Here is a 17,350-nt window from a genome sequence, read left to right as displayed (position 1 = left end):
CCTCTATTGGCTTTAGCCTGCAATATTTGGCTGATAAATTACAGATCTTTGCAACTGGTGATTAATGGCACTATAGTCATTCTAAATGATTTAGTTAATGAGATTTGGATTCAATTACTAAGCAGAGCTTCAGTTTGACTCCTTGTTTCTTTTTGTTTGACCATATATTATGAGGTCTGGTTTTCAGAGGCCAGACATGTCATTTTCCCCCGAAAGTGAATTTTAATCAGCATGAACTGTATGGTCAGACATAACGACATGATGGAGGGTTTCATAATGGGTCCCCACTTCATGTTCCTAATTGCAGAGAACATAATGACCTGTGGCAGTGAACCTCAGAGCCAAAGTGCTGCTCGAGTCAATAAGTGGCCATTTTAATCTGCCAGGGCCAGAGAAGAAGAGTGGAGAGGTCCACTTAATTGCATTACCTTACTTCTGTGTCACATATTTTGTTGCCTACAGTATGTTGACGAGACTCACACTGTGTGCAGCGCTGTTTTGGTCAGTGCACAGAGTGAAACATTTCTGAAAAAAAGAAACCCATGTATTTGTAGGCAAGCCACTTAAACCCCCACAACTGTGCCTCCATCTCAGCTATGGAGAGCATAAAATGTATTTTGCTGAAAGGTTTTTCTCCAAACTAGCAGTTTGACTGTAGTGTTGGGCCATTGTCTTATTGATTGTAGTATTGATGACATGTACTACAGTAATAGTAGGATTTACGTAGGCCTATATAGAGTGTGAGGAGCTATTTGGGTTGCTCCTGGTTCCAGAATAAAAAATCCTATTCATTTTTCCCCTGGACAATGCTATGTGACTCACAGTTGGAGCTCTGTAGAAGACCTGTAGAAGTCTCCTGGTTAAATTATCAGTACCAAAGATGAATAACTATGTTAGGAAATATCTGGTTCTTTGACTAAAAAAGCTGAAAGTACAAGCCTGTGTACATAAAAATCCCAGGGTAGAATTTAACTAAGACTCCAAAGGTGTATTCCAGCAAGAATCAGCCGATCATCAAGCTTAAAATTCAGTCACATGTGCCACTAATGGCGGATGGAAGCTAAGAACAACAGTGTTGAGGATTTTTTTTAATTTCTATAATCAATAGTGTAAATTAGATTATCTTAAATTTCTGGGTTACTTTTGAGTGAATTCAGCAACTATGGACCCGTGTTTTGCGTTGAATTCATTACTGCTCTGATTCGCACTTCTGACTGGCTTCTTCTCCATAGCAACAGTGGCCAAAGCTCATGGGTACTGTAATATTTTTAGCCCTCCACCATGCCAAAATCACAAACAAAATGTGATCATTGAAACTGGTGGTTGATCGTTACATTATCCTTAATGTTGAGGTTACTGTTTAAAGAAAAATTTGACCTTTGAAAACAAAGCTGCTGAGAGTTCTGAGAGTGAATCCAACCAATAAAGTTTTGGACCATAAAACCGATACAAGACGATGAAAGAAGATGAAAGACACCAAAAAGAGCTGAGGAGAACTACGGAGTCCACTGATAATTCTCTGTGCTTTCGTCACTATGAGCAACTCCTTTCATATTATACATAGAAATTTTATCCATTATCAATGTAAAAATATTGATCAGACCAGTTTTCATTTGATGAAACTTTGCAACAGCAAAAACCTACATCACTTTCTCTTTCCTTTCTCTACTTCTGTTTATTTTGGATTAAGTCTAGTGGCACTCTAGTTTATATACTAGAAGAGCTTGTGGCCATGAGAAGCTAAATTTAACTAACTGCTTTATTTTACAACAGGCACAACCTCGTATCCTACGTGTGTGTGAAGTGAATGACGTGCAGGAAACAGCCAAACACATTTGATTTGAACATCTGCGAATGAACGCCTGAAAGGTTTTGGTGGTTCCCTCCATGACCATTTGACAGTGTTCCATTTTAATTCTCTTCCAGTTTAGCATTAGCCAGCTACATATCTGCAGAGATTAAAAGTTTACCCTGAGCTGATGTGCATCAGTTACACTTCATGTTGCATTTATTATTCAGTGGCTTGGAGTTTTGATTTCAGCTGGCAGCAGAGGCATGTCACAAACACATGGTTTAGTGTGCGCAAGCAAAAGGCAGAGAGAGATACCCATTTCTCTTCCAGGATGGAAAATATCATTTTGTAAGATATCAATGATCATAGCTTTTAAACCCATGGGGAGATTCTTAATAAGAGAAAAGATAATTGTGATATTGCAGGAGATATACATCCTGAGGACAAAACTGCTGTTTTTATCCTCAAGCATCAGGATCACAATGAGTATGTCTTAAGATGTGGCAAAGGAGGCTGTTATAAACAATTTCATATTACAGAAACAGTGAAAGGTCATATGTGGTTTGATTGAAATGGGCCAAAAACCATCAGTCACATCTCTCAGCCTGAGGTGTCAGCTTAGGCTGGCTGCTAGTAGAAACCATCAGTACGCTGTCACCTCCACCATATATCCAAACACAAATCTAATGCCCACTGAAGCAATGGGCAGATCTGTGTCAGACACTGCTTTCCTGTCAGAGATTTTAGATTAGACTGTGTGGCCAAGTATGTGTCTTGCAAACCACCTATTTTTACGAACAGTTGCTCATGACAAAACGTTATGATCAGGAGACAGGTTTGTTAGTTTTTGCCAAAGTAACTGTTGTAGTGACTGGACTTCTGGTCATGGCACAGTGTTGATCAGATGTAGTTCAGTTGTTGCTCTTCTCTAATATTGTAATAAACTCTTTGAAAAGCAGGAGAGAAAAAGAAAATTCAATTTACTCAGTCACAATGGTGTAACCAATGCCTGGATGCAGGAAAAGGACTAAAAAGGTTACTGAAACTCTAACTGAAGGAGAATCACCACCTCCCCAACCACAACTAACTTTTGCCATGGAGGACAAGGAGAGAGATGACCCATCGACGGATAAATCCTCAGGTGAATTTCTGAGTGCAGTTCACAATTTATATTAAGATAAAGGAAGACTTTGCATCAAAATTTGATATGGTGATATAGTCAATATGATCTATGCAAGGTGAACTAAAACAATACTCTGGCTGGTTAATGGAGGCTGAGGAGAATCTTGGAGGGGTGGAAGACGATGTCTCAACACTGAATAAAACAACCAAACACCTGAGACAACAGGTTGAGAGTTTGATGGTGAAAATGGAGGACCTAGAAAACCACAGCCGCAGATCTAATGTACGCCTAACGTACATATGCCTTTCTGGAAAAACGGATCCCCGAAGTACTGGGCACTGAGTCATTTCCAGCACTGATCGTTATTGAAAGGGCGCCTAGAGTTCTGACTGGCTTTAGATCGAACCCCAATGCAACATCTAAAACACTTCTGATAAAGTCCTTACACTACAAGGACAAAACCAAAGTGATGTCGGCTGTATATGAAAAAGCAAAAATTCATTTTAAAAAGCATCATATAAAGTTTTTCCACAATGTTGCCAGGGAGACGGATAAGCAGCGCAAAGCCTACGTACGACTGAGCTAAAACGAGATGCAGAGCCATGGGACTGCGTTATAGAATATAACATCCATCATCTTTCCAGGTGACACACGAAGGCAACTCTCTCACTTCTCCTGCGGATGTACACGCTGTTAAAAAATAATTTATGTAGGATATGTATACAGTCAAAGTTAGTTGTTTTCTTTGTGTGTCATTCAAAGTACTTTTTTTGTTACTCTGTTAAGGATAAGCTTTGTCTTTATACTCCCAATATCACATTTTTACTTTATATAACAAATTTGAAATAATCCTCATTCAAAGATAGTTTTAAACTGGGCAGCTAAACCTTCTTTTGATAGCCAGGGACTTTTGATTGTATTTCATTTAAAGAGCCATTAACAGGCTGCCTTGACAGGTGAATGAAATGCATCGACACCTTAATGGGGAAATACTTTACTAATAGCTTTTTCTTTATTTTTTTTCTTTTAGTTTAATTTTTCTATATAAATGTATCAAACATTAGGGTGGAGTGACACATGATAGGGACTTGTTCTGTAGACATTTAATCTGTAGACAATTAATGTGCATGCTTTCTATGTTGATGTATCTGATTGAATTTCTTTGAATGTCGTCTCTGTACGTTTGCTGTAAATCTTGTTGTTTGTCACTTCAAATTTGTATACTGGAAACTTTGTTTTTATTTTTCTGTATGTTCTGTACTCAAGGCAGCCTTGGAAAACAGAGCATGCTGTCAATGGCCCCTCCCTGTAGAAATGAAGGTTATCAAAAATAATAATCTGTTCCTCAGTTTTTGTGGACCATATTCTGTAGCTCCATAACTAGAGTCTTTAGGAGGGAAAGGGGAGTTCAGTGTTGAACAAGGGGAGGGGTGAGGGTTGTTCGGGGAACTTCACATGGGATGTTTTGTTCCATCTTTTTCATGTTATGGTGTCTTTATTTTTTGTTCGTATAACAGCTTGCAAAGGGAGTCTTGTTGAGCGCTCTGATATAGGCAGTACTATTATACTCAGGTGTACATGTTTCTTATTTTTTCCATACTGTTATATTGATGTTTAGATAACAGAATATGACTTCCAATACAGAATTTAAGATAACACCATGGACTTATGTGGGCTAAATAACTTATCCAAACTAAAGGAATTTCTAAATAGAGCTAAGCAACTGAATTCCAAAATACTACTTTTACAGAAATCTCACTTACCGCAAAGTGATATTCATAAGATCCAGAAAAGATGGAACAGCCAGGTCACTGCAGCTTCCTACTCTTCCCATGCTAGAGGGGTGCCAACTCTTCTACATAAATCCATTCATCTAAATATAATTAGAACAATTACTGACCAAGAGGCAGATACTTCATTATTCACAACACCCTTCTTACAGATACTTTGAATATTGTCAGTATATATATGGTTCTAATGAGGATATTCCCTTATTTTTCAAAATTATTTTTCTAACTCCATCCTCCCTGCCAGGTCACTATATCATAGGGGGGGATTTCAACCGTGCAGAGATTTTAAGATTTAAAGATTTTAATTTGTATGAGGTCTGGAGGTCATCTAAACCAGTATCCAGAGAATATTCTTGTTATTCTGCCACTCATTAAACCCACTCACATATTGACTATTTCTTGGTTTCTGTGGGTCTGATGTCTGATTATTGGTATGACAGTACAGTAATTTCTGATCATTCACCAATTTCCTCATTGTTTAATAATTCTAAACATATTATGAATCCATCTAGGTGGCATTTCATCGATGCCATTCAAATTAAGGTAAAATACCAAAAGACCCCTCAGAAATAAATGATACTTTTAGAATGTTTTATGAAAAACTTTATACATCCAAACATAAAGATTCAGGCCAACAGGACCATTTTCTAAGCTTATTAGATTTCCCGCTATCTCAACTGATTCAAAAGAAAAACTAGACAATATTTTAGGAGCTGATGAGCTCTCAGAAGCCATCACCAGCATGAAGGGGGGGAAAGGCAGCTGGTCCAGACGGGCTTCCTATAGAGATTTATAAATGATTTTAAAATAAGCTGAAACAATCACTCTTAGATATGCTATTGGAGTCATACAAAGAGGAATATCTGCCACCATCTCTCAGAGGGGCACTAATCACTCTACTGCTAAAATCAGGAAAGGCTCCCACTGACTGTGCATCATATAGACCTATCTCACTGCTCAACACAGATAGCAAAATCTTATGCAAGACATTGGCGAGACGCCTTGAAGAGTTACTGCTGGACATGATCAAAGATGACCAAAACAGCTTCACCCAGGGGAGGCAGACTTTTCATAATGTTAGAAGGGTACTAATGATCCTTTATGAAAAAAGAGGGTAACTGAACACAGCACAGCTATCTTTAGATCAAATTGAGTGGAAGTATCTGTTTGGAGAGGTTTGGAATAGGAGAAGGCTTCCTCAAATGGATTAGGACAATACATTAGGACCCAACAGCTGAAGTAGTGCAAATAATAATACTTCTACACCCTTCACATTGCACAGATCTACACATAAAGGTTGCCCCCTCTCCCCATTGCTATTTGTGTCAGCAATGGAGCCATTTGCGATAGCTATTAGAGGAACTCCATCTATACAGGGGATCTCAGTGGGAGACTCAGAACATCAAATATCACTTTATGCAGATGATGTTTTTCTTTCATCAAACCTTGAGTATTTAATGCCATCTCTGTTAGACTTAATTAAAAGTTTTGGGGAATTTTCAAGCTACAAAGTACATATGAATAAATCATCAATACTGTATCTAAATGTACAAGAGAGGCAGCAACCTAGAATACAAATTCCATTTTCAGCCCCTCAGGAAGGATTCACCTATTTGGTAATTAAAATCACACCTGAATTGAATTATCTGATTCTGGCCAACTATAACCCTATTGTGGAATCTGTAATAGAATCACTTAAGAGATGGACTTAAATGCCAATCTCCTTAATCAGTCACGTTAACATCTTAAAAATGAATACATTACCCAAATTGTTCTATTTGTTTTAGTCAATCCCCTTCCCCCCACCCGAGATTTAAGAAAGTATTTACCAACTTCATCTGGAACAATAGACACTCTAGGCTCCATTTTACTCTATTTTACCTGCCTTCTGACAGAGGGGGTCTAAACTCCCTAACCTTCACTGGTATTATTGGGTATCACAACTGAGAGCAATCATGTGATACTTCTCCCCAGAAGAACCTCCAGCCTGGGTCGAGATTGAGTCATGCTCAGTTCAAGGGTTACCGCTTAGCAGCAACCTTTACTTTTCTGAACCAAAGAAGCTGAGGACAAACGCAAAAAAATGTTTCTAAAAAATACTATGTACATCTGGCATGAGGCCAAAAAATATATAGGGGAAACCCCCCACTGTCAGGTTTCACACCTATATGGGGCAACAGTAAATTTATACCTTGAGGAGAAGATGCTTCTTTCAAGATAGGGGCAAACAAGAGGTTAAGCAGGATAATGGATCTATACAACGATGGAAGGCTAATGTCATTTACTGAACTGCAAGAAATGTATGATATTCCTTCAAGGCACTTGTTCAAGTTTTTACAAATAAGAAATTTTATCTGTCTCCCAAAACCACTCACTTACACAGCCACCTCTCTCAATGCTGGAAGACATTACATTGAAACACACTGTTGGTAAAGAACAGGTATTGCTGCTCTATAAAATGTTTGTTGATAAGTCATCTGAGTCTTCAGAAGATAAACTTAAAGCTGGAGACTAGATTTACAGGAGGAAATCTCAGAAGAGGAATGGTCTGAGGTTTGCCTGAAGGCTCAAACACAAACAATTAACATGTGGCTTAAGTTGCTACAATACAATTGGATTTTAAGAATATATATAACACCATCAAAATTACATCACTTTAATCCCAACACGCCAGACACATGCTTCAAATGTAACAATGCTAAAGAAGCACTCTTTCACTGCTTATGGAAATGTAATGTGGTCAAAAGTTTTTGGAAGGAGGTTCCTGACATGTTTAGCCAGAATCCCTTGTTTGCCAAAGTTGTGCATCCTGGGTATTTATCCAAGTGATTTTATTACTAAGAAGAGTGACACAACACTAATAGACTTGTGTCTCTTACAAGCTAAGAGAGCCATAGCTATTGGTGTCATGGTTCTGTCACTGACTCTAGAGACTCTTGTGAGTCTGTCTTCGAATTCCTTGGTTGTCATTATTCACCACATGCCCTCCAGACTTTTTTCTGTTTTGTGAAGATTGGACTATGTGGAGAGGGCTTGTTTTGAGTTGGACTTTTTGAGGGTCTTTCTGAGATAGTGTTAGTTTGGTTGCCTTTTATTTGGTCTGTTCTCTGTGTCTTCCTGGTGTTTTTTCCTCTGCCTCCCAGTCTCTGTCTCTGTCTCTGTGAGGTGTGGGTGTGTCTGTCTCTGTTCTGCTTTTACCTCCACACTTTCCCTTCACACCTGCCCTGCATTACCCTCGTCAGCCCTGTCCTGCTCCTAGTGTCTTCCCCAGCCTATCAGCTCCAAGCCTGCCCTTGTGCTGTGCCACCTGTTCCTTGTTGTCTCATTAGTTCAGTTTGTATTTATGTCCAGTTTTCAACTTTCTTGAGTTGTCTGTTTTGTTCAGCAAGTCTATGCTGTTCTGTGCCGGGAGTCTGCCCAGCCCAGTCAGCTTTTGTTTTTTTTTGACTGCTGGTCCGAGAAATAAAGAGGGTTTTTTTCAGCCCTGCTTTTGGTCTCTGTGTTTGGGTCCACCTGCTCCACAATTCCTGACAACTGGATGGAAAAATGTGAGCAAACCAAGTATGAATCGATATATTATGGACCTATTACCACATGTTGCTCTGGGAAAATTAACATACATTACTAAAGGAAAGATGGAAGTTTTTGAAAACATCTATGGGAGTTTCATGGAGTCTTTGAAACAAAATGTTGGTAATGATCAATAAAGCCAAAGACTGGGGTGGGGGGAACTGGAATAAGATTATAAAGTGGAGTAGCCCATGTGATTTTCAAGATTTCTATACCTTGTATTTACAGTAACATCTGTATATTCACCTCAGTTTTAATTACTTTTTTTTATACCAAGACTGACCATATTTATATGGACTGTTTGTTATAATTGGAAAACCTCAATAAAAAATATTGTTTAAAAAAATCTGTTGTAGTGACTGTCTCTTTCTGGCTGCAAAGAAGGTGTCTTTACAAAGTTAAACCAGTTGCAGAGAAAAGAAATCGTTCCACTGAGAATGAGCTGAATTAATAATGACTTGTTTTGAAGTTTTTTTGAACATGCTACAATTAAATCCTGCACATATCCTCAATGGAATTTAAAGCTTAACAGGGCACAAATATCAATTCTTTGTTTATCGTTTGATGAATTTTCTTTGTATCCCTAGTCTTCATATTTCATTGATAAATGTACCGCTACTGTTCATGGTGGTGCTGGCTGTGGAGAGCAAACCGTCTGTTCAACTCTTGTCTCCAGCTTGGTGCTCATTTTTTAGTCATTAACTCACGTAAACATCCCATCTGTCCTCCTTTCACACTTCCTTTTTCGTCGGTACTCCTCACTGCTCTAGTCTGTGTATCAGCCAAGTATGTGGGGATTTCCTGTGTTTTAGGGAAAGGACAAGAAAGCCCCAAAAGGGTCTGACAGTCTAACTCAAGGTGAAATCTCAGTTGCGTTCAATTGAAATTTTTTCAAACTGCCGTGTACAAATATCCTTAGAAAAGAATTAACAAATGAAATCTTCCATGTAAATTCAAATCATGTCATTTCAGTCATTTGCACATTTGATTTCTTATGTGAACATTTTTTTCACCTGTAGCTAAATGTGACACAATGCACTATAAATGTGAAAATTTCAATTGAAGCAGGTATGTAAAAATGTTCTCTGCATGACAGTTTTTTTCTGTCTCACCTTGGGTGAAAACTAAATGATCAAATTCAGAAACAATTCCCTGGTGAAAATATTTTCTCACTCGAGTTTTCACATGCACATATTTTGTAATGGACAAGCCATAATTTCAGCTCTTTGTGGGTTGTGAAATATTTAAAATGAAGGCACACAATCTTTGCAGTCCACTTCTCTCTACTGTTTACTAGCCTCCAGATATTACTTTGTTGTTGCAGATACTTCTATACAAGCTGGGAATACCATCAGAATTTAATTAAAAGCTATCACAGAAAGATTGTGTCCTCACCCAACAACTGAGCTTTTGAAGTTTGGATTGGCTAAATAGTGTTTACTTCTTTCCAGAATATTCCCTGTGAGGAACAGTTTTTTTCTTTGCTGATTAACAGGTGTGTCTTAGAACAGGCTTCAAAAAGAAAACACCAGTTTTTGACTCAAGTCATTTGAATAGGACACTTGAAGTACACATTGGTCTGGTCAGAGTTTGTTTTTTTTTAACATAGAGCCCCTTAACCTTTTTCCTTAGGGAGGCCATATTCATTTCACATTTAAGTCTGTGATCAGCAACTTTAAGACGTGGTCACACCAGAAAGTGGCACAGCAAAAGTCATCTGTGCTTATTCACAAAAGATGTGGTTCTATAAGCTTGAAGATGTAGTGACTGCTCACAGGGCTATTTGATAAACCACTGTAATTGGTGAGCTAACTGCTAGCATGTTAGCCAGCTGGGACCATGCCAGTGCTAGTTCTTTGAGCTTCTTTCTGTTTTCTCTCTGCTGAGCTGTTTCCTCTCTACTGGATTTTGTTCTCAGGAATGTACATCATTTCATTTAATAAAAAACTGTTGAAGGGGAAAAAGGCTCTCTTAGCAAGTGAGCTCACTCACTGTCGGTAAAATTATAACTTTGACACACAGCAAGCTTGACAAAGTTGAACTCAACACAAAAAAATCATGTAGATAGTAGGCCTAAGCAAATCCACTGATTATAGTGATTCCACTGGAATAAATTGATTTTGCTGCAAAATCCAAGCCTTTAGAAAAGCCACTCTACACTTGGCTAAACAACTGGTTATGTTATTTTTAGTACTATGTACTGTAAGCATCAAGTACAGCTACCACATGCACATCATAATGTCTGCATTTAGGAGCAATGCTCTGCTGCTTCATGTATCCAACTGAACGTGCAACAATTTCCACAACAGTTGTTAAAACAAGAAGCTAGTGTTCAGGAAAAGGTTTGTTCAAGGGCCGTTGTGCTAAGACATGTCATTTGGTGTGATTCCTCTTCACACTGACCTTACCCAATCCCAAATCCTCCTCCTCTCCCTGCACCCCACACTCGCCGACTTGCAATTAAAAAAACATGCGCTGAGAAAACCCGTCCTGTTAGCAAACTTCCCTTTAGCATTCCAGCTTGCTTGGCAGGATTGATTGGTGTCTTTTTGAGGAGTTGAAAGGGTAACATTAGAGTCCAGTGTAGGATAGGATATTCATGGGATGATTAACAATTTACCAACAGCTGGCGGAGAAAGCGCTCCTTTGGAAACAACCCATTCACTACTGAGTGAAACCTGAAAGATGTCATGCATACAGGTTGCTGGAAAAGCTGTTATTAGATGCCACTGATATAATGACTGATAGCTAATTTGGGACATAAAGAGGGAAAAAATCCACTTTATGTCAGACTGATCTTATTTTTACCAACTGAAAGTGCATGCATTTTCAGTTCCCACATATCAAAAAGTTGTTCAGTATTTTGCTGCAAGGGGACATTCTTCACCAAAGTTTACAGTTAACAGTCATCTGAAATTGAAAATAATGAGCTCTCAGCCTTAAGCACAGACTTTTGGACTTGGCAAAATGGAGAGTCTGGAAGGCTATGCTCTTTAATTCTGAAATTTGACATTTATTGTCAATCGTTTAGATAGCTGAACATTTTTCTGTTATTAAACAAAATTGTAGTAACACTGAAAGTATCTCAGTGGCATATACATCATCTTAATTGGGCCAGTTATCTGTGGGGACACAGGAAACTTGCCAGCAAACTTATGTGGACCCAGAAATGCATATCTAAAATTGTTTTTTAACAGTGTTCATACTTTGAGGGTGGAATTTCCTTATAGCCCAGTGACAATACGTTAAGACAATTCCACATGTTTAAAACCAAATATGAGAAACAGAACATGTCAGCAATGCAATGAGGACTTTCTCCAAAGATGTCTCTCATAGAATTTGTTTGTTTCAATAACTCTGCTACTGATCCACTTTCTGAAGATGTGATGGCTTGACCTTTGTGATCAAGTAAAGCCATTATCTACTTCAATTAATTAATTGCAGCTAAGGGGGAAAGAAGGTAAGCCTCCCCTTAATAAACCTTTCACACACTCATATACACACACACTATCCAAGAAGACATCCAATTATCAGGCTTGTGAGGACCCAGCTCCACTGGATGATAAGACTTATTCTCTGATATTTCCAGTTCTGACTCATGATCTCTCACTGACTGGAGGCAAGGACAGCAGGGATCCTTGGTGCGATTCTCTGCCCTTCACTCCAACGCTGCTCACTACGCTTCACTTTCAATTTGTCATAGAAATGATATATATCAGATGACCAGATGATGTGGGTGCATTTGTACAACCTGTGTGTCCACTGCTGTGATCATTACATACTGGTAAAGTCAGCATGTGAGATCATACAAGCAGCACAACTTGAGTTCTACTTGTTGATGACACTCCACGCCAGATGGGGGAGCATGCAAACCACAGAGTTAAGGATACATTACATGAGTGTCTTTAGAGTCGCTTCTTTAGTGCTCAGGACTTCACCTACGGTGCTGGATATCACACCTCAACACTTCAAACAGACCAAAGGTCAAAAGCGATGAACCAAGTGAAAGCCAGCATTGAATTTCTGGTAAGATTTGTCTTGTTTATGTATTCTTTGATCGGATAGTTCCCGATTTCAATAAAAAACTTGTTTTTATTTAGTCAAAGTCCTTGTATGGCTGTTTGTGTTGAGGCAAAGAAACTCTACAAACCTCTCAGAGGTCAGTGTTCATGCAATGCTTAATTAGCAACAAACTGTCCAAAAGTTACAGGAAGTGGTCAAACTAGCTAACCATGCCTGTGGTGGATGGATGGCTTGAGTTTGTTCTTTACGTCACACAATCTAACCTGTAGCAGATGATCTCTCTTGGTGGGTTGCAGAGCTATGGACCTGATGTTTGACTTGAGGCACAATCAGATTGCATCGATTATCTTTATCTTTCAATCTTGTTTGAGTTGTGACAGCTATTATGCCTCTCATCATCCAAACACAGCAAATAATTGCACAGGTGCGCAATAGTGAAAGTCATCACAATAGCTGTTGTTGCCCCCTACTGACCTGGGGCCCCATGCAACCTCAGTCATTTAGGTGCTGGGCACACGTGCCTCATTTCCACTCCTACAATTAGCCATAAATGGATGAAGACACGCCCTAAACCAGCCATTTTCATATCAATTCGCAGCCTGCTTTTCCCCTGTCAATGAAACAAACGGGAGGGGTTCTCCAACAGCCAGAATAGCTGTCATTACACGCAACCATTACGCATGGCTGTGCGATTCTTTATAGCATCCGTATCATTAATTCATTACATTAACCTGTAAATCATCGTCGGCAGTGATATCTCAGAAATCAGAAATTGTAATCAATGATTAGTTTGTAGCTCACATCTTAACTGACTTTACAATGTGTGTCACAACTAAGGATAAAATAAAAATAATATTAATAGCAAAATAAAATGTTAATTGAATGTACTCTTTGATCGGCATTTTACAAATCTCTGTGTAAACACAACCCCCCCACCCCCACAATCAGTGCGGTTGGTTATCAACCTAAACAATGTTTTACTAAAAGATTCTCACCTTACAACCCAATTGCCAGAATAAAACTTTGGCATTGTATGTTTCTGCAAACCACAGATGCATTGAATCTCTACATTTCAATGTTGATTGCATTTTAAACGTTTCGCGTGTCATTTAACACAGCATTAAATGGCCGTTATCAGTTGAATAATTATGTTTTATGGTGTGACAATGCTGTGATTAAGGTCTAGTTAGGTTTAAGCACAAAAACCACTTGGTTAGGGTTAGGGAAAGATAATGGTTTGGATTAAACAGCTACAAATGTCCCAACGTCCCACTTAAAATACCTGGTTTTGTCAGTTGAAATGGGAAGTGAGCAGTGGTCTCAAACAGTGATCTCTGCTGCTGTTTGCAACTTTCTGCCATGCAAATAACTCTCTAGCCAATCACCCAACCTGCCTCCTCCTAACATGGAACTATGTCACTTTCCCTATAACCGGTCATTGTAGAAATGTTGATATGCCATGTGTTAAACATAGTGAAACGTAGAGATCAAACATATCCATGGTTTGCAGAAATGTACAATGCCAACATTTTATTCTGGCAACTGGGCCGCACCTCATCTCTACCTCATCACTTCACCCTCAGATGGCTTTAGAAAAACGTGTACGCCTGGTCTGAAGAATGCGTGAGGTGTGCACACATTCTGTTTTTATAAATACCAGTTTATATGTGGGAAATGGCGTATGCATGGTTTTTGTGTGCACACATTGTTTATGCATCTGGCTCCTGGACTGCAAATGCCTTGATACCTCACCAATCACAACACCCAAATTGGCTCCAACAGTGTGATTTGTGATTGTGGCCGACAGATATAGAATTGGCTTGAAAATTTGACTCTACTTTGAATAAATGGGTTTTATAGATAAACTTGTGAATATTTGTCAATGTACGGTATTGAAATTGTATTTTTATAGTATCTACTGGCACTGAAACTTAGATATTACATTAGCACAAGTATCAAAACATTTCAAATCATACCCAGTCCTAGCTTCACACTGATTCATATTGGAAGTCAGCTAAGTAAAGAGGTTTGCAAAGCAAAACAAGGAAATAGACCAGAAACATGCAGTGCAAACAACATGAAGAGAAAATGCATTAGGATACATATTGCTGCAGGAGATGGTGAACTGTTGGAAAGTGAACAAAAGAATTGTCATCTAGTTTGACCAACAACCCCGCTGCCAGCAAAGGCAATATACTTCCACCGTAAATCAACCACTTTGTCTGTGCAAATGCTTTAATTTCAATTTATTTAGTGTTATTTTTCATCCTTTAAGGATCCCACAAGCAACTAAGCTGTGTGGAAAAATAGGTTCAGGCAACCAGACAGGTTCTTGGCTTCCTTTCAAGCCGACATTCAAGTCGAACAAGTGTATTGCAACAATACACACGCATAGATCTCCTCACCCCTCCACCATCACCTTCTCAGACTACGATATGAACTTTATTCATTACACCCTTCGTTCCTGGTTCTCATTTCCTGTTGTCAACGACCATCCAGTCCAAAACCTATCATACCAATCCAGCTTGTGCACTATTTTACATGACAATCTTTTTTTCAAATCGCCTACAACACTTCCTGTCTCTCATACCCAGCGCCCCCCTCCCTCTCCACCTCATCTCCTCTTTCCTATCTGAACCATTTCTCTCCATCTCCCAGCCTCGTCCTCCACTTTACTAATCTCCCCGCCGCCTCCAGCTAAATGAATCACCCTCTCAATTTCTTGTTCACATTTCTCTCCATCTAAGTTTGCTCCATTCCCATTTTCACCCTCCATCTCTGCTCCTACCTTTCCACACCTCCATCAGATTCTGGCTGTCTTCCCTCCTTTTACACCTGCCCTCCTCGATCCCTTTCCTCCTCTCCTCCCTGTCATTCCCTCCCTACGTAGCGAGCAGAGTGGTTGGTAGGAGAGCATATAATTTCTCAGAGGAGGTGCTGTCAGTTGACTGCTCTCCAGGCTAAGAGCTGCTCTTCTCGCCCCTGGGTTCACGGAGTCACAGCTCTGTTCCGCTCCAGGATTATGCAGATCTTAATTCCCTTCCGCTCACACCTGAGGTTGGCAGGGCATGAAATAAGGAAAATGTTCCCTGCAAATAAAAGTTTTTGCCACCAAGAGAGAGAGAGGGAGGGGGATATCAAGGAAGGAATGGAAAGAAGAAGGTCAAGAGAGAGGGGATCTTGTTTGCTGGCAGATGGTCTGAGTGAGCAAATGAGGGAGGAAAGAGAGATGAGGTGTGTGGTTCAAGAAACTGAGAGAATGTGGGAGAAAAACATAGGAGGAAAGTGTTTTTGTTTTGTCTGTCCCCAGAAGCACTGAACACACACTGACTGGAGCTTGCCCTTTTCTCTTACATTAATTAATCAACTCTGCAAGGATGCTCTAATCTTGCAATTCCTGTTATTTATGAAAAAATCATGGATGAAATTTTTTAGCATGCATGACATCTTTCAGATTTCAGCCAGTAAGCAGTGAACGGGTCCTCTCCCAAGGAGCGCTCTTTTCACCAGTTGTCAGTAAATTGTTTATCACCGCATGAATATAATATCCTACACAGGGGTCTAACGTTACCCTTCGACCTTCTAAAAGAGACACCGATCAATCCCGCAATGCAAGCGGAAATTCCACAGGTAGTTTGCGACCAGGAGCGGTTTTTCTCTGAGCTCTTCTTGGAGACAAGGTGCGATATTTGCTTATCTTTATTGCAGCAGTTAATTCATGCATGTAGCCTTATAACTAATTTGAATTTCTTTAAAAACTGCGACTATGATATCTAATTGTGGGGACGAGAGATCACAGTTATCTCTGTGCGTAAAAAGCTGGAATATTATAGTGGAAATCATGCCCACGTCTGCACGTGCGCTTTGTAAAATTGTGTTTTTTTCTCATTTAATCACGTTATGAATTTACAAGCAACACCTGATCAATTATGTTATTTGAAAATAGCCTCAAACCTTTCCGTTGCCCCAACCTATAACACATTTTAAACACAACAGATGATCATCTAAAGAGCTGAATCTACTGATCAAGTTTAAAAGTCTATAAAAATGACCGATGTGATGAGAGCAGCCAGTAGCTTTTCAACTGTAATAGTCGAAAAGTTCATGTCAAGCAGTTGATGAGAGAAAATAACTGGCACAAACACACAGAGAATAATTAAATATTAGTGCGCCTCACCTGATAAAGCCTCCTTGGAAAAAGCAGAAAGACAAGACATACAGAATCCGAATGACCTGTGGGAGCATCCTCTGGCTCAAAATCTCTCCTCAGTCCCGTTGAATAACTTGCAGAAATAATTTCGGGAATCAGCAAATCCACTGAGCAGCGTGTGAGACTGAGCTAGAGGAGAAAGGCATCGTCGTCTCTCAGTGATCCAAGCTCGTCTTTGGGGAAACTTCTCCCCCTCCCACCAAGTCCAGAGGGCTGCACACATCCACACAACAGGCTCTCTGATTCACGCGGCTGGACAGCACTGGTCAGTCAGTGTGTTGGTCCTTGTGGTGAAGCGGAGTATCGGTTTGCGTGTCAGTGTGTGCGTTTTTGTAACAGTTTCTGGTTTTGCCTGCCTGTTTTTTTTTTTTTTTTTCGTGTTTTTTCCCCCCCGAGGTCGCTCCAAAAAATTAAAAAGGGGTGACGATTTAAAGGAACAGTAGCTTTTGTTTTGATGTCTGCCTCGTATGTAATAGCCTTAATTAGGATGGGGGGAGTGATGGCTTGGATGATGAGCTAAATTGCAGTGTTGAACACATTCTGCAGTGAAACACTAATAAAATTTGAGGAGGGGAGGAAGTCTTGGAGGATGGATGAAGCCCTCAGGAAGATAGAGTATGTTTACATATTTTTGTGGGAGTAAAGCATACAGTTCTTGTGGGCTAAAACAGCTCTGGGAAGTTTGAGTCTTTTGTTTATTCCCATATCTAGTCAGTATCTCTGAAATAAATCTGACATTTTTGATTTTGGGGTTTTCTTTTTTTGGGTTCTCGGGTAAAATAGTATGAGCATGTTAAAATAGTTTGTGCAAGTATGGAGTCAACTTAAAGGTGTAGTGTGTA

General features: G+C 39.5%; 1 protein-coding gene across 1 annotated transcript in view; it reads right to left on the bottom strand.

Moving 5' to 3' along the window:
• glra4a (glycine receptor, alpha 4a) overlaps positions 1 to 16,845 on the bottom strand; it is a 55,970-nt gene extending 39,125 nt beyond the window's left edge. The window contains exon 1 of the mRNA XM_042418918.1: positions 16,476 to 16,845. Coding sequence (XP_042274852.1) covers positions 16,476 to 16,543 — 68 coding nt within the window. The 5' untranslated portion in view covers positions 16,544 to 16,845. The remainder of the gene's footprint in view (positions 1 to 16,475) is intronic.
• Between the last annotated feature and the right edge of the window lie 505 nt (positions 16,846 to 17,350).

Source organism: Thunnus maccoyii, chromosome 8 (assembly GCF_910596095.1).
Source record: "Thunnus maccoyii chromosome 8, fThuMac1.1, whole genome shotgun sequence".
Lineage (NCBI taxonomy): Eukaryota > Metazoa > Chordata > Actinopteri > Scombriformes > Scombridae > Thunnus > Thunnus maccoyii.
The sequence above is the reverse complement of the archived record's forward strand: the minus strand, read 5'-3'. Positions and strand labels throughout refer to the sequence as shown.